Source organism: Pelobates fuscus, chromosome 12 (assembly GCF_036172605.1).
Source record: "Pelobates fuscus isolate aPelFus1 chromosome 12, aPelFus1.pri, whole genome shotgun sequence".
Taxonomy (NCBI): Eukaryota; Metazoa; Chordata; class Amphibia; order Anura; family Pelobatidae; genus Pelobates; species Pelobates fuscus.
This window is the reverse complement of record NC_086328.1, coordinates 108890681-108914968: the sequence shown is the minus strand read 5'-3', so window position 1 is coordinate 108914968 and position 24288 is coordinate 108890681. Positions and strand designations below refer to the sequence as shown.

General features: G+C 37.4%; 1 protein-coding gene across 1 annotated transcript in view; it reads right to left on the bottom strand.

The window, feature by feature from the left end:
* The window catches only part of SLC6A5 (solute carrier family 6 member 5), a 73522-nt gene that overhangs the window by 32872 nt on the left and 16362 nt on the right, over nucleotides 1-24288 (bottom strand). Inside the window, exons 5-11 of the mRNA XM_063437858.1 lie at nucleotides 18373-18546; nucleotides 16671-16812; nucleotides 16429-16561; nucleotides 7284-7418; nucleotides 5045-5148; nucleotides 4174-4298; nucleotides 3451-3563 (exon numbers count right to left, since the gene is read on the bottom strand). Of these exons, the coding sequence (XP_063293928.1) occupies nucleotides 3451-3563; nucleotides 4174-4298; nucleotides 5045-5148; nucleotides 7284-7418; nucleotides 16429-16561; nucleotides 16671-16812; nucleotides 18373-18546 (926 nt within the window). The remainder of the gene's footprint in view (nucleotides 1-3450; nucleotides 3564-4173; nucleotides 4299-5044; nucleotides 5149-7283; nucleotides 7419-16428; nucleotides 16562-16670; nucleotides 16813-18372; nucleotides 18547-24288) is intronic.

Below are 24288 nucleotides of genomic sequence, written 5' to 3'. Positions count from 1 at the left end.
GTTAATACACAATAAAAGAATTGCACAATTTAATATTCAAGAACTGTATTGTTCAATGTGACCACTAGGTGGCATTGCAGAGCTCTTATATCCCTGCATTGGGTCATGTAATACGGAACACTACACTATTTGTCCACTATCTAGTGCTGTGGAGCTGTTCCCATAGGCTTATATAGACTCGTGCAGCATTGTTGAGTTTTACACTGTGGTGCTATATATTTCTTCCAACCTATTTGTGTAGGATCCTAGAACAAGGCTCAATATATTCTGAATTATTGGCAGCGTTAATAGGTAACTATGTTATGTCATAGTTGCAAAATTGTGGCTAATGTCATGTGGAATAGGTTATATATTATGTAATTGAATCGATTCCCAGTCTGTCATGGAACTGGTCTAAGAAAATGTAAAATTATTAGCCTAGTTTTGTGATATTTATACCATAACATGTCTCGATAGTATCTGCCATGTCTTGACTTGCTGCCATCACTTACTGTGAGTTGTGTTATCACACTGTGGATGGAGGAGAGTATCTGGCTATCAATGTACACAATAATTAGCTCCTAAAAATCATCTAATAGAGCTATATCGAAATAAAAGGGATTTTATTTATTTAATTATTCCCTTCCACCTTATCCTTAACTATATTGGTAATACATAAAAAAAGTCAATTTCAAATATTTGAAAGTTACAGATTTTTTTTAACAATTTGTTTTTAAATCCTTGTTTTGCCTGTTCTGTGTTCGACCTTGCATTTCTTTTCATCTTTGCCTCTAAAGAAACTCATTATAATATTATTATTATTATTATTATTATTATTATTATTATTGTTATTATTATTATAGTATTATAATTATTTTGTTATCATTATTATAGTATTATTATTATATTGTTTTTTTTATTATTATTATTATTGTTATTGTTATTACATTATTATTTTTATTATTATTGTTATTATATTACTATTTTTACTGTAGGCTATTCTGCTGCTGTTTCTATCTTTGGAATGACAGAAACAAAGGTTATTAATTAAATAGTGAATAGGTTTGGGTAATACAGATAGAGTGGCCAATATATAGAAAAGGGAAAATGTGTAATTTAAATTTAATATTAATCTGTATGGTGGTGATGACACTGGTAAATTTGAGAGACATGGTGGATTGTGGAAGATGAGGTCCTGGGTAAAGATGGTTTATATTTTATAAACTGGGGTGCATGGGGGATGATGGTTTACATATTGTAAAACAGGGTGCATGGGGGATGATGGTTTACATATTGTAAAACGGGGTGCATGGGGGATGATGGTTTACATATTGTAAAACGGGGTGCATGGGGGATGATGGTTTACATATTGTAAAACGGGGTGTATGGGGAATGATGGTTTACATATTGTAAAACGGGGTGCATGGGGGATGATGGTTTACATATTGTAAAACGGGGTGCATGGGGGATGATGGTTTACATATTGTAAAACGGGGTGCATGGGGGATGATGGTTTACATATTGTAAAACGGGGTGCATAGGGGTTGATGGTTTACATATTGTAAAACGGGGTGCATGGGGGATGATGGTTTACATATTGTAAAACCGGGTGCATGGGGGATGATGGTTTACATATTGTAAAACGGGGTACATGGGGGATGATGGTTTACATATTGTAAAACGGGGTGCATGGGGGATGATGGTTTACATATTGTAAAACGGGGTGCATGGGGTATGTGTCAGGATCGGGACAGGGATCCAACACGCAGAGTACAAACAGTAGCCAGATACGTATACCGGACCTTAGAATGGCCGGACTAACGTAAGTAGTACAGTAGAGAATGGTCAAAGACAAGCCGAGGTCGAGGGTAACAGAAGACAGGTAAGTGAAAGACAAGCCGAATCAAGGGTAACAGAGATAAGCAGAGAAGAGCAAACAAGCCGGGTCAAAACCAAAAGGGATAACTAGAAAACACGAGCACTGAGTGACTAGAACAAGCTAGAACCACGACAGGGCAATGAGCTAATGAAAGAAGCACCGTTAAATGCCCTGTTCAGAGCAGTAACCTCCGACGAGTCCTGATTGGTCCTGAACCAATTGAGTGACAGGTCGTTCCGGGTTGACGTCCTGACGTAGACTTCCGGGCGTCATGCTATAAAAGGGAGTCACTCCCTCGCGGCCGGCTTTGCATGACCGGATAGACCGCGAGAAAGAGGGAAATCAGGCCGTCCGGATGGATAAACGACTAAGTCTCTACCTCTCTCGGAGGTAGAGACCTCAGGTACCCTGACAGTATGATGGTTTACATATTGTAAAACCGGGTGCATGGGGGATGATGGTCTGCGATGAAGTTGGGGAAGTGACATGATTACATTAATAAAATGTAGTGATCTAAAAATCAGGCATAACTGCAGCAACGTTAACAGTTAAAAAATAAAGTTGACTTTTTAATATAGGGATGTGTTATAATAGTAGATTTTCTGTAGATTATTATAGCTGCTCAATAGGCGGTTAAACCATCCTATACTATTTTATAATGTTATTTTTTATCATACCAGCTTCATATTTCCATGAAGTGGTGTGTCAAATTACAGTTTTGCTTATTATGTGATGCAAAAGTATACATTCACTTTTAATATTGTGTGTTTTTATTATATTTATCTATTTGCCACTTTGAAATAACTATTAATGTCAGTGAGAGGTTACTTGTTCCCTTTTCCTGTTCTGATCTTATCTCTCTGTCGTCTGACACAGATACTGCTCTTGTCTACTTTTGAGATTGTTGCTTCCAGTAAAAATATATTCATTTTTTTAATTATTTAATAAATCCCAGAACACATCCCGTCTCACCATTTTTAAACTTGTCTCCTGACATCCTTAAATTCTGAATTAAAGTGACTCAAATAGCAGCATTAACGCTACGATAGCCTAGACCAGGGAGCACCTTCGGATCTCCAGATATTGTGGTAGACATATCCCATAACGCTCTTATAGCCATAATGGTGGCAAAGCATCAGGAGAGATGTAGCAGACTGCATCTGGATTGTTAAAGGTTGCCTTCCTCTGATCTAGGCTATGACTGTGCTGGACTGTTTTTTCCAGATCAACTATTTAACCTTAAATATTTAGATTTTAATTCACTACAATGAACTTTATTGAGTAAGATTGTAAACTCTTTGAAGAAGGGTCCTCATCAGCCTATTACTGTCAAAATATGTAATCGTTTTTTGTTAAAGTCCAATTTATACTATTGTAAAGTGCTGAGGAATGCGTTGGCACTATATAAACACCAGTAATACTAATAAACGCATATGACTTTGAGGTAGTGCTCTAAAGCATGATATGTGTTTGGTGTCAGCCGTCCTGTGAATCATTTCAGGAATTATGTAGGTAGGATAATCGTGTTCTGTCTGTAATAAAATACTACCAGACAATAATAACAGTCTAGAATGAAAGTCACATGACGTTACCATTGTGTCCAATCCGAGGGTTAGTAGCATCAAGAAAAATATAATGGCCCAAAATGGTGAAAGAGGGAGCCGTGTCAGGGCCTCTGGGTAAACAACAAACGCAATGCCGGGACCTGGAACACAAACATGACATATTATTTCGACTATATAGGCTCGTTCACAATTACAAAATGTGTCCAATAAACGCCCCATTTGTCATTTTAATTTCTAAACAAACAAACACTGTTTAATGTAATTAAACGTTTCTAACAAGATTTTAACTTAATAGAGTCTTCCAAAGAGAGTGAATGTGGAATATTTGAAAAGATACAGACAGAAACAGAGGAGAGAAACAAGACATTGCACACCAACCATATATGGAGATGTAAGAAATAAAATGTATGTATGTATGATCATCAGCACTTCACTATGCACATGTACAAAGCCACGCAGAGACTAAATAAAATTTGTGTGCACATCTAGGTGCATTAATCTTGGAATAATCCCAATTTAATAAGATACACATGGATCTGGTGAGCTGAAATCCAACAACCTTATGAGCAGCTTTCAGTCACCTATAAAACCCTCGAAATGACCCAACATTGACTTTTTGCCCTTTGAGGTAAAGAGGGTAATGATAACCTTTCCAAAGGAATACAAAGGGTTAAACAGCTCGATATTCAAACTTGTGTTTTGTTTGTTTTTTCGTTTTTTTCTGTGGGACAGTAAAATGGAGACTCTTACCTTGATCGGCCACTTTATCAATGTCAACCTTTAGTTCGTTGGCCATGAATCCAATCACTGAGAAGATAACGAATCCTGCAAAAATGCTCGTGGCACTGTTAGTACATGTGACAATCAGCGTATCCCTGCCAGAACAAAGCACAGAATTATTATTTGGAACTCCGCTTCTTCCAGTAGTTGATAAAAAAAAAACCAAACTATCCAGAGATCCGTAAAGCGATTAAGAACCTAGTTTCACTCTTCGTACATCTGTTACGCTAAGCATGTTGCATTGGCTGCGTTCTGGTGTACATGTCAATCCTGGCTTTGAAGAATATTCTCACAACTATAGGAATGCATAACTGCCTATGTTTTGGTTATATTGTGACTCGGGAGCTTTGTAAGTGTGCAAACAGGCAGGAGCAAACCTTTATCATATTTACTATTCATGCCTTTATATATTGCCTCCTTTCACGATGTAGTTTGTTGAGGAACCTCTAGGAGGAGCTGTTGTTTCTAGTTTTTTCCAGTCGTCTTCACTAACCTTTGATATTTTTTGTTATAGAATGAAAGGGCTCTGGGTTAGTGCTAATTAACTTGTATATGCCTTGATCTATGTATGAACATGTTGATTACCCGACTCAAACTGCCGCACAAAAACAATGATAATCTGGGCTCTGAACATAGTTTTATTTAAACCACGGGAGCTTAATATTCCAACCACGCCAGATAATGGCATGCCCAGGACCCCGAGGGATGTTAAAACCCCACAGACCAGACATGTCAATAACTTCCCTTGCTTTCGATATTCTTGGTGTATATCCTGCATCTCACACACTTTTTCAATGCTCCCATCACAGTCAGTATAAACCCACCTGATCACTGTTCTCACCTGTATAGATTGTTGTGAAACTTGTTATAAGATGATAAGGTAATGAGACCTCCCCAAGCCGCCGAAAGAGAGAAGAAAATCTGTGTTGCTGCATCTTTCCAAACCTGAAACAGAGAGATTCAGAATTCAATTTGGAATTCAATAAATCACCCTTAGTTTCCAAATTCAGAATCCCCATCATGGCCAAATTGGTAATTTTAAAACACGAGATCTCGGACATTATCATATGAGCGGTCTATACAATGCTACAATGCCCACACATCCTTATTGTCTGCCTATATAAATAGACATCCCATAGGAATTTAAAAGATATCCTAATGCAAGTATAACATCATGTTTTATTAAAACCTTACCACTAGTTAGTGACTGACTGAATTGTTATATTTCTTATTGGATTTAATTCTCCAATATACGACTTTAATATATATCAATATATTACATTTAATGTTTGTCGCTTTGAGCAATCAGATATCAATGGTCTGAATAACTGACCGATATAATATACAGGCTAATGAATACATGAACATTCAGGATATAATGAGTAAACGCTTCGAAAAAAAAAATGTATTTAACTATTTCAGAGCCACGGGAAGAAAGGTTTCTCATTGAGACCATCCTAGAGACTAGTCAAGGTTTTGATAACAAACTATCTCCAGATATATATATATATATAGTATTCATTGGAGTGTCAACAAAAATTGTTCAATTGTCTTGTTAACATTATTAACCCATTCATGGCAATAATTCTATGTGTCTTGAGGATAAGGTCATAGGATATTTTTTTAAATGGCAAATTAGCTGTTAAATATTTAGCGCACACACATATGATGTGCTATTTTTAATGGATGTTTAGAGTTTGTTTTAATAAACATTACATACCTATAGAACTTCTCATTTAACTGTATAAAATTAGAACATATTGAAAAAAGTCACAGTGTTTTACTGAAGACAAATATGTAAAAGGAGGATTAAAGATTCATCCATTTGTCCTGGTTTTGAAAATACCTCCTATGTCTAAGATTTGTCCGAATTTTTGGGGGGAGTAAAAAGTCACATGCAAAAACAATGAGTCAATTCTTGTATTAAAGCTAAAGTTTTTCAAATTTTTTATCTATGTTCGATTATCGAATGCAACATTTCAAAACAAATGTACACATTTTTTTAAAAATAGACTCCTGGGCATTTAATGGCGACATTAATGCAGCCATTTTATTACCAGTGTCTACTTAAATTTCAAGTAATATCTATAACATATTCAGACACAGCATTGTATTTGTTGTGAATATCATAAACCTACTTCATGCTACTGAAGTAATATCCCCATAATTGTGTTCCACTAGATTCCCGAAGTACAGAACTTGCCCCAATCGTCTCTCATACTCCTGATCGCTGTGAGAAAAATACATACTTTGGACTCATTCGACATTTTGTCATACAGTGGTGAAGAGGAAGCTTTTATTTTTTGTATCAAAAGGGAATAGGTAACCACAATTAATTCCTTGAGCGAGAGCCATACTTGGAGTCCTGAAAACAAATGAACCCTTTGGTCACTGAGCAATATGGATAAGAGGTTAAAGGGTTACTCAAAGCGCCAAGACCACCTGAGTGATTTGAAGTTGTCATGGTTCCTCTGTATGTGCAGCTTGTTTAGAGTGTAACTCCTCTGCTGCCGGAGGTGTAACGCCACCTCCGCTTGTTAGTGTCCTCAGGTTGTCATTAGTCAGTCCATTACTAGATTTGCAAGCTACCTAATGTGAATTCTGTGCATGTTTGGCATCCAACGTCAGCAAGCACAGCATGCTCGGGACAGACAGTCAATGGCGGCACAGCCCCCATCCATGCCCTCCGTGTCCACCATTCAGCCAGCCCACCCTGGTGTCCGCCTCCCTCTAGAGAGGGGGAGTGATGTAATCAAAAGAGGATTGGACTAAGGGATGGTTGCAAGCAGCGTACAAGTATTGAAGTGCTTAACTTAACAGATAGAATTCTATTCCAAAATAATGCAAAAAAATCTTTCATTGTACAAAATTAGCCTCAGATTGAAAAAAATACACTTATGCAGATCACCCTGACCACTGCACATGATTGGATAGAACTCTACTGGTGCAAATAACCGCTTATATTAACTGTTTTACTTTTTATGTAATGCCCACAAATGTACGATTTTTAGAACACATTCTTGCAATAATTAGTTTTGTTATTATTTGGTTACAATAATGGACGGACTTTTTGGACTCACCATGGCATCTGTTAACTTCTCCCAGTTAGGGGTAATAAAGTACCACATCCCAGCTCCAGCCCCCGGCAGGGTAACTCCTCGGATGAGAAGAATGACAAGGACTACATATGGAAAGGTTGCCGTAAAATATACAACCTGTATAATAAAGCAAAATGGGGTCAATTCACACCAAGTAACCGAGGAGATGAGAGGAGGAAAACACCACAGCGTCAACATCACAAAACAAAAACGAAAAAACATAGATTACCCAGGTAACCCAGGAAATTAGCTAGACCCTACCGTAATGATCCCTACAAGATTAAATTAATCTCTTGGATTATATAGATCCATTATAGGTTAGAATGATATAGAAATACAGAGGTTGAACTGCTAGCACACAAAATAGATGGGCTCTTCAGAGTTCAAACTGTTCCCTTAAGGAAAATATGGGTCCAGGAGGAGTTAAAGGGACACTCTACTGCCCAAATATTAAAAACAAATCACTATTCAGTAGATATACCTCAAATGAAAATACATGCATTTAGTTATGCTTTATTTTCCTTGGGGGATATATATTTTTTTTAAAAAGCTGCGGATTTCTTGTTTGCAGCCTTTGTAATCCCTCCCCTTCTAACCCTGCCCAAACTTTCTGTGGCTGTCCAATCACAGAGTTCCCAATGCAGCTCAATGAGAAGTCTTTGCAAGGCAGGTGCTTTGGGCAATCACTGCCTCTTGAGTTTAGATCCCCTGAGCTAAACAAACCAGGAAGTAACAGGACCTGTTGTCTCACTGACAAACGGGAGGGGTGTAACAAGCTTAATTTATAATAGCGTCAATTTCTATTCAAATCCGCACATTGTGCAAAATTTCAAAAAAGAATAGGACACACTCATCACACATAAAACACTTCAGCAAGCTAACGTACTTAAAGTGTGTGGAGTGTCCCTTTAACCTGATATTTCAATGAATATATGTGTTCTGGAGAAGTAAGCAGATTTTTTCTGTTTCCCTCAGACAACAGATAGGTTAATGAAATGAGACTCATCCTTACAGCTTTGGATGGGTTCTCAGGAGATCAGACAGTAGTATCATATGCATGGCTCCATACCCTACAACTTCCATTAAAGAATCCACTAGTTTGTTGACACTAAGATCTCTAATGGATCCTATTTTCAAGTCAGAGTCCCTTGAAATGTTTTTAGTTGATGGTTCTTTGACTCTTAACCGATTGACATAAGTTGAGTTGATTTTATTTATTATATTTATACACTCACTTTTATACCAGTTAGGGAATGTGGTACCAGTATACTAATTTTGTGAAACACATGTGCTGTGTGTTCCTTTCCCCCCATTGTGTACCGATTATAAGCACCACACTCTGTGATCTTAGACACTACTTCTGGCTTAGACTACTGGTGATTGTCTAATAGATATGGAAGAATTAATTAATTTTGAAGTGTTTTGCTTGACAAGCCTACTCCATTCCTAAGCTGTGTGTAAAGCCATTACTGGCATGTTAGGAACACAGGCCGTTGACTTGTTTTAGATATCCCTCATGCAGTATATGCCATAACTAATGACTATGGGGTGTTTTTTTTTTTAACTCTTAAAAAGCTTCAGAGGTGCATTGCTGTGTGAAAACATAATTCCTTATTGATTTCCTTTTTTATTTTTATGTTTTTTTTTGGTTTTTTTTTGTAGATTAGTTGCAAATATTTGAAAATATATATATATTTTTTTTAATTTTTTCTTTTTTTTTTTTTTTGCAGGAATCTAAACTGCTTCAGTACGGTTTGTTGAAAGTAATTCATGGAGCCCTGAATACAATAGGAGGTTCTGAGTACATTGTCACCCCACTGATACCTGCAATAAAACAGACATTACACAACCACAGCGACTCACAGCCACTAACTGCACAATGCACAGCTGTACAGGACAAACCGCAACACGGATAAGAACAGAAACAGAACATTCCTGAATATCCCACACAGGGAACACGACACTGAAATACCTCTGTCGGGTTATTGTGCAGGTAAGTACCTGTGCCATTTACTTAGTCTGAATGTGTAAGATCAGGTGGGTGACCGTAAGTGCTGTGTTTCATTGAATTGAAGTACTATCTAAGGCTGGAAGTGAAAATTCCCTGTCGTAGAAAATTAGTGAAATAGTGGATGCATTCATCTCGATTCAGTCAAAAGTGTTCTACTTAGTGGGCTAGTAATTTAAATAATACTTTTTAATGGCCATATCAAAAATCCTTTATTTTGTTAATCAGATAGGTAAACTCGCATGGACATTTTTTCAATAAAATTCCGTAGGTGCAGACATTCTTGTTTTGGAGAGTAAAGAAAGTAAAGTTGTTTCATGCGTTCTATGGCGCAAGCACTAAGTCCAGAAGTTAAGAAAACAATGTCTGAAGAGCATGTGATATGGAAACAGAAAAAATACACAGAAGGTTATATTTTTTTGTATTTTGCAAATATGGTTACTGTCACTGGGTTCCAGTGGTCTAGGTCCATAACTCTTTTTATACCTTTATATGTCAGTTTGTTCCATAGTAGAACGTGAAGGATGGATTCCTATTGGTACATTTTGTATTCATATTTTTGCTGTAGGTGGTATGCTTTTTTCCTTTGGGACATTTGAAATGTATACCCACACACTCACCTCGGGTGTGTTTATCAGGAGGATGGAAACAAGGTTTGCAATGGATGATCATTTTGGATTGGTTGTTGGAAACTGAAGAGACATTCTGAAGAGACATTCTGATTGGTGGAATGTTTCTACATCACACATATCGTTAGCTAAAATTAAATCATATGTCAAAGTCCCTGAATTGCATAATATTTAAAAGGATCGTAAGATCACTTCCAATTCTACATCCCTGACAAAGTCTGGATAGGGACAAAACGCGTAGGGTGAGCTTGTCTGGCTGGTTTTAGCAATTTTAACATCTTTGCCCTTATTTCGTTGTTTGTAGTGCTCTTCCCATGTGAGTTTTATTCTTGGTGTTTTGTTAATATTAAATTCGATATATTTTTTTATATTGTGTCTGCTCCTCATCTTCCCTATTGTCAGGATAATCGAACACCCAACACGCAGAACCTAAGTAACAAATATAAATAAAGAAACACTATAACATTTAGCTTGACCTCAGAATGGGCAGATTTAACATTAATGTAGAGAAATACGGGAAAGGCCAAGGTTAGGGAAATAGAATGCATGTAAACAGCAGATAAGCCAAAACCCACGGGATATAGAAGTCAGAATAGTCAAAGAACATGAAAAGGGCAAAATACTAAAGAATCAACAAAAATAACAAATAACGTGCTCTTGGATAATCAAACTGGAAACCACAGTGGGGCACCAAAACTGGCTTTTCCAGGTTTAAATAGCTCAAGTAGAGCTCTGACTGGTCCACAGATGCCACGTTACATCAGAACATGCGTACGTGCATACATCAACGTGACGACATATGCATATTTATGAACATCGGAAGCTTGGGGAATCTCAGAAGTCATAAAAGGCTCTGGGGAAAAAAGCCTCCGGTGTCTCTAATACTTCTAGACCTGGCTGCAGCTAAGGTAAGAGGGGCTAACGGTGGCGTTTCCACTACCTTGTGGGAATGTTCCAGGTCCAAGATTGTGCTCTGAAAGGTGTGTGGCCCACAGGCACTGTGACACCTATGATAAGATGAGATTTCATCTTAAACACTTCATGCCAACTTGGGATTTTCCAAAAAGTTTTGAGAATTATTCTGTTGCTAGTATTCTTTTTCTATTACAAGTCATGCAAAATTTCCCATTGTGTCTGAAAGATATAGCATTGTGTATATTTGTTTCGGTTTCCATTTCATTCACACCTTTATAGATTATTTTATTGCCGGATTTCTGTTGTTGGCAGATTCTTCGGAAAGGAGCTGCTCGTTGGAAGTATTTACTATTTACTAATATAATTCACGAGATGATTATCAGTTAATGTTTTTTATTCTGTCATTTTTCATTTCCAGTATTGATTTGGGCACTTTTAGGAGATACAATGGGGAGATCAATCAAAATGTTGCAAAATGTTTTGTACTTTTTTTCAATCTGTTCCTTTATTTGTGCCGTAAAGGTAAGTTTTTAATATATGCTGTTGTACTAACAGCACAATTAATTTTATAATTTTTTTCATCACTTTTTTTGCCAAAAAAGTGTTTCAGTTCACTCTTTTCTGCCACTCTAAATTTGTTGGCCTTTTTAAAAAAAAAATGGTTAATTCAGCGCAAAAATGGCAGGATTTAGGCAGAGAAAAACTGACACTTTTTAGACTATTTTTAGATCAAGCTAATAAATACCAACAGATTAGAGAGCAAAAATAAAGGACACTTTGTAAAATCTCCCCCAGTGTTCATTTAATAATTAGTATGTTGCCATGACAATATATCAGTTATACACAATGTATCATAGCTCGTCAGCTTTGGCAATTAGCAAAAAACAGATTGGAATTTATTCACTGAACTGGGAATTATGAAGAATGAACAAAAGAACTGAAAATGGTAGGATAAAATATTAAAGGAGGATTTTAGAGTTTTTCAAATTTATGTTGGCCTAAAATATACAATTCTCTTATTTTTCAACGATTCCTGAATTAGTGAATAAAATCCTATTTTTTTGTCTGAATAGCTGAAACATCTTTACTTTCTACCTCTATAGGAATAGTTTTCCTTTATTTGTCACCTGGAACAATATTTTTTATATTTCAAAAGGGAAAACAATATTACTTAAAAAAAAAAAAAAAATTGAGCTGGATAAAATTCTAGATCTGGATTTGAAAAATAAAACACAGTGTTTATTATGTGTTTTTTTTCTTTCTTTTTGGGTGTGTGGGACAGGAAAGTTCATAAAGTTGTAGAGAATTGCTAATTGTAAATATAGAGTATTTACAGTCCAGCCAAATATTTGTTAAGGGGCTATTTGCTAATCCTGGATTGTAAATTGGGATCTAAATGTACCGTTATACAAACTAGACTTCTGCATAGCATCCATAGAAATTTGTGTGGTCTGCGAAAGTTCCAAATAAGCCCTGATATGATGAGCTGAGTTTGTGTTTATGTTGGTGTGGTCATGGGGCACTAGATTTACGTGTCCTGATATTTTGGTTGGAGGAGGCAGCTTAACCTGTGTCGTGTGAGTGATTTGTGGAATAGGAAATACAATAACCACCTCCTTCACACTAACCATTCTCAGTAGTAAAGATTTCTGTTACTATCATGGACTTCATTCCAACAGTCCCTGAGACCTGAAAAACGTGGAAAGTTAAATCTCTTCAACATAAAACACGCAGCACACGTTTTCTTCAAATTCTCCAGGTTCCAAAGGGTCATTTACAAGGTTAACAGACAAATCGTTGTCGCTAATGTTTTCGTTTTTCATGCAACCATAAATTCAGTGAGTGGTTTTAATTTGGCTTTAACTAGGGTCATCGCATCTTGGTTTCAATCAGAGATGCCTATAAAAATATATTATTCAATATTCCACCTCATCCCAAGGTTTTGGATGCCACATCTCTGCCCCACTTTCCTTCAACCATTTTTACATTAATTCCGTGGTCTCAGCGAGAGCCGTCTTCATGCATGGGCATGCTGGCCAGTTGTCTGGAAACCCCACGAGCATTGGGGCCACATAGACTTGCCAACTTTTCAGTATATTATTTCAGGAGATTTATTCAGAACCTTCAAACCCTCTTTATTAAAACATTTAGGTGGACTAATAACCTCATTATTAGCTTTTATCTGTACATAAAAAGTTTCATAGTAATTTTGCATTGTGCCACCTCCGTCTGTATGATTTACCAACTGAGTACCATTTTTATCTTAAATTTCTTGTTTTTTAACATCAAGGCTCATGTTATATGGTCCAATGTTTGTGTGGATTAATCTCTGCTATACAGCCTGTTTTTTAATGTTTAAACACTGATTTTGTTGGAGGTACCAATAAATATAGGCTTAATTTTATTGATAGTTTACATTTTTATTCCTGTGAGTGGTTGTGTAGACAGCGCCCGAATGCACTGCTTTTCCCATGGGCCTATAATGCTGTTAAGACAGCCCTGGTCTCAGTTCCTAAGATCTTATCTCTCCGAGGATGACCCTAGATTTTTAGCTCTTTGATTCACTGCCCACCAAGACACTCATATTTTTTTTACTGTATCTAGATTATTTAAACGGAGGTTCTTCAAACAAGACTTTGACAGGTAAGTACGACATTTTGACACTGTTTTTTATGTTAGTGGATTTTATCACCCAATCTCTCTAATACTCTTTAGAGGAGGCTAGGTAGGGTTATTTAGTTCCCAGGTGGGCAATGAGATTGGGGCTTGAAATATGGTTTCATACTATTTGGGACTAGGGGACAGTACATCCTGTACTCTTATTTAGTGTAAAGATGAGAGAGGGGATTCCTTTAGCATTTGGTAGTGGGCACTTTCTGTCCCTTGGGTATTAGTACCCAGGAAGTGAACAACCCCTGGTCTTGCTAATACTGCATTATTATTTAAATTCATTACCCTGCACCCCAACACGCAAGGAATAAAGAAGGGAATATGCATAGTTCCCCAGGACCATACCTGGATTAATATTATAACCCCAACAAAAGGACTGGAGGAAGAAGAAGGGGGGCTTCACAGCCCTCCTAGTTTCTATTGTTTTGTAAGCACTTCCCTGAGATCTCCATACATTTATTTTACCCATAATCTCTACTTTCCTGAGTGGCACTGAAATGGTTCACTTGAACAACGGCACGCAAGCCCAGTCAGACTAACAGGGTAGGGTGATACATTATGCTAATAGTGGGACTTAATGCTCAATGCCATTAGGTTTAGGATTTCTACCTTCACCTAATAAATACCGCGCTGCTAGTGCTAATAACTATTGGAATCACAGTTTGTAAGGGTTCACCACGGCAGAATATTTTCGTTCTCAAAACTTCCACCTTAGACTTCCAGTTTAATATTGTGTCTCCAGGGGTCAGTATTTTCCCATTATTCATCCACCATTACTTGTCCTCTGTACCCACCACCCCCACCCCCCATAACTATGTTCAGCCATATTTACTTATTCTTTTTACTATATTATTCTGTTTTATAAGCATCACTGATTAAACCCTTAAGAACCAATGATGTAATTATACTTTATAACAAACCAGCCTTTCAAAGTGTAATGTATCACTCATCTATCGAATGCAGGGCTGTATAAAGCTGTAAACACCAAATAAGCAGGACTCCATACTGGCATGGCGTCTTTGTGGATCAGACTGTGACCTTCAATGGGTTATAAATGTGACCCTTAAGTAGTTAGACCAGTAATGTGTCAAAGTGTCTTGGTTCTTGGGTCTTGGAACCAAATAGTGGTTCAGTGCCAAGTCTAGAGTCCCAAAATGTCACATCATACAATAACCTCCCATTGTCAAAGAAGATTGTATTTAACGTAATACCTCGATTAACTTAAGACTCTGACTCTTTCCTCTGACACATTGTTTTTTATTTAATATCCTAGCACCCTGACACTTTCAGCCCTACAGGGATTCAAGATCTGCCCCTTATTGGGTGACACTCCTAGGAGATACATTCCACAAATACTGGTAAGTAGGATGGGAGACACTGAAAGGAAATGTGGACAAGGAGGTAAAGAAATAGTCATGAAACACAGGTTATATAAAGATTAAGAAAGATATGGGAAAATGTAAGTAAAGAAAATGATGGGAAAGGCTGGGAAAATATTGATAAAGGAATGGGGAAATAGAAGTAAAGCAAAGTACGTCCGAAGACTGAATGAAGTGGAATTGAAGAAAGATTGCGAAAGGCTCAATGAAATATAGGTAAATAAAGAGATGGGGAAATGGAGCTAAATAAAATGGAAAAGGCTGTGTTGTAAAGAATGAGACAAGAAAGTCTGGGGAAAAGGAGAAAATGTAAAATCTGTAAGAATGACGGGGAAATTAAATGCACGGCAGAAAGGTGCAGTTTTTCAGAGTTAGGGGGAAAATAAACTGCTGTAAGTTGGGGAGAGGCATAGGTAGAAGATTGGAAGTGGTCTCAGTTTTGGCATGGGTTATAGAACATATTGCTTTATTCTGGGGGTCTCTGCAAAGACAACACAAAAAAACATGGGTGGGGGAAAAAAATGGGATCATCAACCAGGTTACAAGTAAAACATGTTCCTGAACTGATCTGCCAAGTTCTATTTATATCATTTCATTGTTTGGGATAGATTCCATTCCAGATGAAACTGTTTTCTTCCCAGCAAACCTTGCAGCTCCACGCATGCCTAATTGACTAGAATTTCACGAAAACTTTGGGCATATTGTATCTCTGCTTGCATGGAATAAAATGCACTATTACTGTGATGGTGTTCAGTCCCACTGTTTGTCCCTGAGGTGGTTTTACTACAGCCTCCCCGTTAAGCTGACAATGATTTTAATGACCAAATAACAAATATCAGGGTAATACACTAAAATGAGAATTCAAAGTGAATTTCAAAATTAAGACCAGATTAGCCAAGCAGAAAGCGTAGCTAACTAAGAGATTTTTTAAGTTTGGCAGTTTCGACCTTCAATGGAACCTCACCTTGAATTATAACGTTAGTTAACAGCCCTGAATGACTTGTTAGTAGTAGATCATCTGGAGATGTTGTGCAAACTGCATTGAATGTGTATCTTTAACCCCTTAAGGACACATGACATGTGTGACATGTCATGATTCCCTTTTATTCCAGAAGTTTGGTCCTTAAGGGGTTAAAAGTTGGCATTAGCAATATTTTGGGGGAGTATAAATTATGTACACTAATCACACTTTTGCTGGGAATATAATCCTTCTCCGTTACGTCATCGACCTTTTTTTTTAGTTGAATGAAATTTAGAATTTTTCTATAATTTTTTTTTTAATTTTTTTTTAAGCCTTCTGTTTGAAATCTCTCCTGTATTTCATTTCCTCTGGAATAAAACATTCCCCAATATCTGAACATGTTCTGTATACATTTTATAGAAATATTTCCTGTTATCGTGGTTACTTAGACATTGAAAATATTCTGATTTCTGATTTCAGTACCAACAGTTTTAGTTACTTTGAATAAATATAAATCTTATAGCCCAAAGGGAATCACTCTGTCATTTTCAGAAGATTATCTTACTTTTCCTGAGGTTTTTATTCCTTTAGCAAGAGATGCATAAACAATCGCCCACGCCAAGAGTAGACAGAGAACTAACTGCCAGCGAATTTGCCCCGGAAACTCAATACCTGCAGATATCTTCAGCATATTGTACCTAGAAAATAAAACATCAGTAACATAAGTGACCAGAAGGGGGCAGCAGAGATTTGGAGGAGAAACCTTCACCATGATGGTTTTATGTATAATATTTTCAGGCGTCTTACTTGAAATATTCTTCACTTCCACTGACAAATGTCTTGTTGACCGAAGTTGTTAGGTTCACCATGGTGAGGTTGGGGTAGGCCGCCATGCAAAAACTGCTATTTTTTATTTGCATTTTTGGCTGTTCCCCAACAAAGCAGGAATCTGTGGAGATGAAGACAAGAGTTTTGGGTGGATTTCAAAGTACTGAAAACTGCATGTTACCGCCTCAAAATGATAATTATACAAGTCAAAGTAAAAGTAGATACGACATTAACCTGCTAGCCTCCAGGACAATTTAGTGTTTCATATGATGACTAGTTATATTAAGTCATTCCTCTGAAAGGAGGGGTGATTGACCAAGGTGAGGAGAAGAGACACACTGCCTTTAGATTTCAAAGTTAATTTTATTTTTGTTTTCTCGAAAATCGAATTTGAACATGTACCAGCTTGCAACTACTTGCGTGGTTGTATATTGGTTGAATAAGCAGTGTTTCTGAAGTTCTGTGTAATATATACCTAGATATATACATGTACAAAAATAGGGCACTCATGGGTCTTTTTTTCACAATAATTGTCACCTTTTTTATTCCAAGCAAGAAAAAATGGTAAATGGGTCAACATTTCAATACAACCACAAGGACTTTTTATCAAGACACTATACAAATGGAATAAACCAAATATATAGGTAAGTAGCAGGTGAAAATGAGGGTTAACATACGCCATGATTGTATTACAAATGGGAGTATGATAAAGTGAAAGAAAAGCACAGCCAAGATAGGTACCTACGAGATCCGTGTACTCAAACAATCAATATAAAGAACAATGAAATAAAAAAGAAAATGAATTGAAACCATCAGAAAAATGTGAAAAATGAAAATAAACAAATATTATATCAAAGCATAAACTAACTAATAACTAACTAATAGTGCAGATGTCACAAAAAGTGACCCCACAATAGTTAAAGAAACCATATAAAATCCGACCACAAGCAGAAGGGTTACTAAAGTAATCTAACACATTGTCTTGCAAGAATAACCTTTTTCTACAAAGTATCTATGCAATTAAATCCTATAATATTTAAAGTAACTTATTCATAGCCATACAGAACCACGGTGAATGGGCACACTGATCTACTATAGCCTGAAAGGAAAGATTTCTTCCCATCAGAAAAATTAAATAAACAGCAAAATAAACAAAGTGTAAAAAGCATATGAAGAAAACATTAACAGACACGTCACAGAATTATTTTCATGTAAACACCTTGGTGCTATATAATCCCAGGTATGGACCCAAAATGATTCTCTTTTAAGGAGCATCTTGGCCCTTTCAACTTCCTAGAATGATTTTATGACATGTTCATTGCGTATAAGTCTCAAAGAAACCAACATGTGGCCAGTCTCCAAAAACAGACTTGCCACAGGTTTATCAGACTTCCCAACCTAAAAGGTAAAGCGAAATCGAAGATCGATGGCCAGAAATCCATCCCAATGCATATTGATAGTCTTTCTGACATAGATTAAGCCACACAGGTAGGACATTTTATAAATCCTATGTCTAGTTGTACACTGATAAGGTCAGCAGGGCACCTATGACCAGAATTGTTTAAAAAATTATATTTTATTATAAATGTAAAAAAAAAAAAAAAAATCACATTTCCTGTATGCATTTAGGGGGATTTCTCAGGTTTGAATTCTATAAATGGAATTTGAGATGATAACTTACCCAACATCAGTCTGTTTTTGTCTTTACAGTCAGGTGTGTTCCATGGATTATCACAGGACGCCCAGGGCAGGACACTGACCAGAGATGCAAACAAGTAAAATATTGTGTAACACATGATAATATTGTAATAAATGGCGATGAGCACAGAGATGATGAGCATGGCAATCCCACAACCTGCGGAGAAAAGAACGAAACAGAAACTATATCAAAGTCACACATGCCAGAAGCAATCACACATACACAGCCTAAATAGGAGTACCAGAAAATGTTTATAGGTTTACGTTTAATTCTATTTTATGATTGTGTAAGAGAGAGAGAAACAGAGAGAGAGAGATGTAAAAATGAAATAAAACCAAGATGGGAGAAGTAAAATTACATTAATATATATTATACCGGGTTTATTCATTAAACACAGGATTCTAATAAACTGAAAACTGAATTGCAAACTTTGAACATAAAGTGCAGCTTTGAAAAAAAAAAAATCAACAGCTTTTTCCGAGACATGGCTCGGATACTTTTTACAAGTTCATATGTAAGGAAGGAAATGGACTGGCTGGTTATAGGATTTATATTCTTCTTATGTCAAATAACTATATTTTTGCCGCTTATTCTGCATTGGTTGGACAGGACTCAAAACAAATCCAAGAAATCAATAGTGCAGATAAGAGAATACGCACTCGTAACATTTATTTATTGAGGCAACCGACTACGATCTATCATTTAAACATTTTGTTTGTAATGAAAATACATAAAATATTCATAACAAAGTTTACACTATATTAGATGCATCCAGTTTGTACACTGTGGCCCTCTCCTTCCTGGGAATGAAGCTTCTGCAGTTCAAGAGCTAAGATGGTTAAAAGTACAGCTAACCCAACACAGCACAAAAAGTACAAAAATCCATCACACAATACAGAAATTATAGCTAACCCAACACTCAATGTGGCAAGTACAACAACTAACCCAACACACAATACAGAAAGTTTTCCAAAACTCTGTACAGAAAGTAAAATCTGCTCAACACTCAAGAGAAGGTAAAACAAACCCATCACACAATACAGAAAGTACAACTAAACATACAATTAACTCATCACACAATATGAAATGTAGAAGCAACCTAACACAAAATACAGAATGTTCAACTGACACATCACACAATACATAAACTACAACTAATCCAACACACACTACAAACAGTGCAACTATGCTAACACTTAATATAGAAAGTGTAACTAACCCATCACACAATATAGAAAGTATAATTGACCCAACACTTGATACATGAAGTACAACTAACCCAACACACACTACAAAAATTACAATGGACTGAACACAAAATGCAGAAAGTACAGGGGGCTGGGCCTGAACATGATGGCGGCGAGTCGCATTCTGCTTGAGCTCACGCACAATCGTGATAATATAAGCCCACCAAAGCCTTTTATGGGAAGAAAAGCAACAATTTCAAGGGCCCACTCACTCCTCACAACTGAAGGCAAGCAGCAAAGAGTTTTACAACCCAAGTAAACCCGCGGGTACCAAGTGTGAAATCGAGGCCTAGTGCACATGGGGCGGTAGAGATGGCCACTGCCCCGCCTTGGAGGTGCCTTGAGGATAGCCCACCGACACTGCACTTGACATCCTGGAGAGGCTGGACAGGCACTTCAGGGCATTCTGGAAGAAGCTAGAGCATCGGCTGCCTCAACCTGCCCCACATCAGCTAACTGACCTCCCTAGGCAAAAACCACCTCCATGCCCCCACCAAGCAACCAGACGCCATGCTTACCGGCACACAGCCCACTATCTATACACTCTTGCCTTTAAGACACCTATCTCTCCCATTTTTCTAGCATGGGGGCCTCCTGGGGGTATCACTCAGACAAGTCAAGCCTGCTACACCTGCTATTTCTATTAACACTTACACTAGTAAGACCACTCTCAGTGCATACAGCCTGTATACTATCTGTCATAATGATCGCCTTACTCTTCATGCAATGTTAATGTTTCTTTTCTCTAAACAATGTGCTGATATATATACACACTTGTTTTACCCCGACTTGTTTTTCCCATTGCCATCTTCTCAGTGTGTTAGATTTTTTTTGTTAATCTCAAGCACAACAAAAATAAAGAATTTAAAAAAAATAAAGAAAGTACAACTAAGTCATTTCACAATGCAATACGAACAACAAAACCAATATCCAATAACATAATTAGAACTAACCCAACACACAAATACAGAGAGTAGTAGCACAAGTATCTAATACAGAGTGCAGAAAGAACATGTAAACAACTCCATGTACAGAAAGAACACATAAACACTAGTGATGTTGCGAACATGGAATTTTCCGTTCGCGAATGGCGAACGCGAACTTCCGCAAATGTTCGCGAACAGGAGAACCCGGCGAACCGCCATAGACTTCAATAGGCGAATTTTAAAACCCACAGGGACTCTTTCTAGCCACAATAGTAATGGAAAAGTTGTGTCAAGGGGAATAACACCTGGACTGTGGCATGCCGGAGGGGGGTCCATGGCAAAACTCCCATGGAAAATTACATAGTTGATGCAGAGTCTGGTTTTAATCCATAACGGGCATAAATCACCGAACATTCCTAAATTGTTTGGAATAACATGCTTTAAAACATCATTTATGATGTTGTATCGATCAGGTAGTGTAAGGGTTACGCCCGCTTCACAGTGACAGACCAAACTCCCTGTTTAACGCACCGCAAACAGTCCATTTGCAAAACCGCAAACTCCCCATTTGCACAAGGTTGGATACCAAGCTAGCTGTCCCATTCCTTGTCCTCACTGATGTCATTGAAGGTCTCTTCCTCCACCCAGCCACGTACAACACCAAGGGTCCCCGAAAGGTGACACCAAGCCCCCTGTATTTTTTTTTTAAATGTACACTACTGTTACACCAGATATGAGTTGCACTGGTGTGACACTGTGCCCTGACAGGCCCTGAAACACACACGTGTGAAGGAAACTGACTGCTATTATATTACAGTCAAAAAAGTTTTTTTATTTTTTTTTAAATGCAAGCTATTGTGACACCAGGTAGGAGTGATGGCACTGGGACCAACTTAAAAATATTGGATATCGCTAAAAATCATGATCACTATATACTTTCTCTACAAACCTCTAAAACGAACCAAACTACTCATCCATCCGCTATACCACTTTATCCCACCTAGAACTAGTGCCCAGTTAAAATACTTGACTCTTACTTACCCACACTCAGTCATGCCACACACATTTCACCACTACTCTCACTGAATCCCTCTGACTACGGCTAAATTAATCTTCTACATCAGAACACTACTCCTAAGATTGGGTTGTATCCATGTCTCGGGTCTTTCATTTAGAATAGGGGCAGCTTCGGTCTCCTTCAACACTGACACTCCAGTGCATATTATTAAAAGATTGGGCAGATGGAAATCCTTAGTCTACAACCAATATATTCCTCATGACGAGAAAGAAATGAGGAAAGTTTTTAAAAGTTTGGCTTTCTAAATTTGATGCAATAAGTGTGTTTTTCTTTAATACCGTTTCACCCTCTTTGCATGAACCCGATTTACATATATTACTAATATGTTTCTGAACATATATATTATATTATTCACTCACTCACTCACTCTCTGGGCCGGCCTAAGACATCATGCTGCCTAGGTCCAACGATAAATGACTATGGGGGGGTAATGTATAATAAACACAGGTTACTGGCTATGGGGGGGGGGGATAATGTATAATAAACACAGGTTACTGGCTATGGGAGGATAATGTATAATAAACACAGGTTACTGGCTATGGGGGATAATGTATAATAAACACAGGTTACTGGCTATGGGAGGGATAATGTATAATAAACACAGGTTACTGGCTATGGGGGGGTAATGTATAATAAACACAGGTTACTGGCTATGGGAGAGATAATGTATAATAAACACAGGTTACTGGCTATGGGGGATAATGTATAATAAACACAGGTTACTGGTTGTGGGGGGGATAATGTATAATAAACACAGGTTACTGGCTATGGGGAGGATAATGTATAATAAACACAGGTTACTGGCTATGGGTGGATAATGTATAATAAACACAGGTTACTGGCTATGGGGGGGATAATGTATAATAAACACAGGTTACTGGCTATGGGGGGATAATGTATAATAAACACAGGTTACTGGCTATGGAGGGATAATGTATAATAAACACAGGTTACTGGCTATGGGGGATAATGTATAATAAACACAGGTTACTGGCTATGGAGGGATAATGTATAATAAACACAGGTTACTGGTATGGGGAGGATAATGTATAATAAACACAGGTTACTGACTATGGGGGGGATAATGTATAATAAACACAGGTTACTGGTTGTGGGGGAGATAATGTATAAAAAGCACAGGTTACTGGCTATGGGGGGGATAATGTATAATAAACACAGGTTACTGGCTATGGAGGGATAATGTATAATAAACACAGGTTACTGGCTATGGGGGATAATGTATAATAAACACAGGTTACTGGCTATGGTGGGATAATGTATAATAAACACAGGTTACTGGCTATGGGGGATAATGTATAATAAACACAGGTTACTGGCTATGGGGGGGATAATGTATAATAAACGCAGGTTACCTGTTGTTGGGGGATAATGTATAATAAACACAGGTTACTGGCTATGGGGGAGATAATGTATAATAAGCACAGGTTACTGGCTATGGGAGGATAATGTATAATAAACACAGGTTACTGGTTGTGGGGGAGATAATGTATAAAAAGCACAGGTTACTGGCTATGGGGGGATAATGTATAATAAACACAGGTTACTGGCTATGGAGGGATAATGTATAATAAACACAGGTTACTGGCTATGGGGGATAATGTATAATAAACACAGGTTACTGGCTATGGAGGGATAATGTATAATAAACACAGGTTACTGGCTATGGGGGATAATGTATAATAAACACAGGTTACTGGCTATGGGGGGGATAATGTATAATAAACACAGGTTACCTGTTGTTGGGGGATAATGTATAATAAACACAGGTTACTGGGGGAGATAATGTATAATAAGCACAGGTTACTGGCTATGGGGGGGATAATGTATAATAAACGCAGGTTACCTGTTGTTGGGGGATAATGTATAATAAACACAGGTTACTGGCTATGGGGGAGATAATGTATAATAAACACAGGTTACTGGCTATGGGGGGGATAATGTATAATAAACACAGGTTACTGGCTATGGGAGGATAATGAATAATAAACACAGGTTACTGGCTATGCGGGGATAATGTATAATAAACACAGGTTACTGGCTATGGAGGGATAATGTAAAATAAACACAGGTTACTGGCTATGGGAGGATAATGTATAATAAACACAGGTTACTGGCTATGGGGGGATAATGTATAATAAACACAGGTTACTGGCTATGGGGAGGATAATGTATAATAAACACAGGTTACTGGCTATGGGGGAGATAATGTATAATAAATACAAGTTACTGGCTATGGGAGGATAATGTATAATAAACACAGGTTACTGGCTATGGGGGATAATGTATAATAAACACAGGTTACTGGCTATGGGGGGATAATGTATAATAAACACAGGTTACTGGCTATGGGGGGATAATGTATAATAAACACAGGTTACTGGCTATGGGGGATAATGTATAATAAACACAGGTTACTGGCTATGGGAGGATAATGTATAATAAGCACAGGTTACTGGCTATGGGGGGGATAATGTATAATAAACACAGGTTACCTGTTGTTGGGGGATAATGTATAATAAACACAGGTTACTGGCTATGGGGGGGATAATGTATAATAAACACAGGTTACTGGCTATGGGGGGGATAATGTATAATAAACACAGGTTACTGGCTATGGGGGGATAAT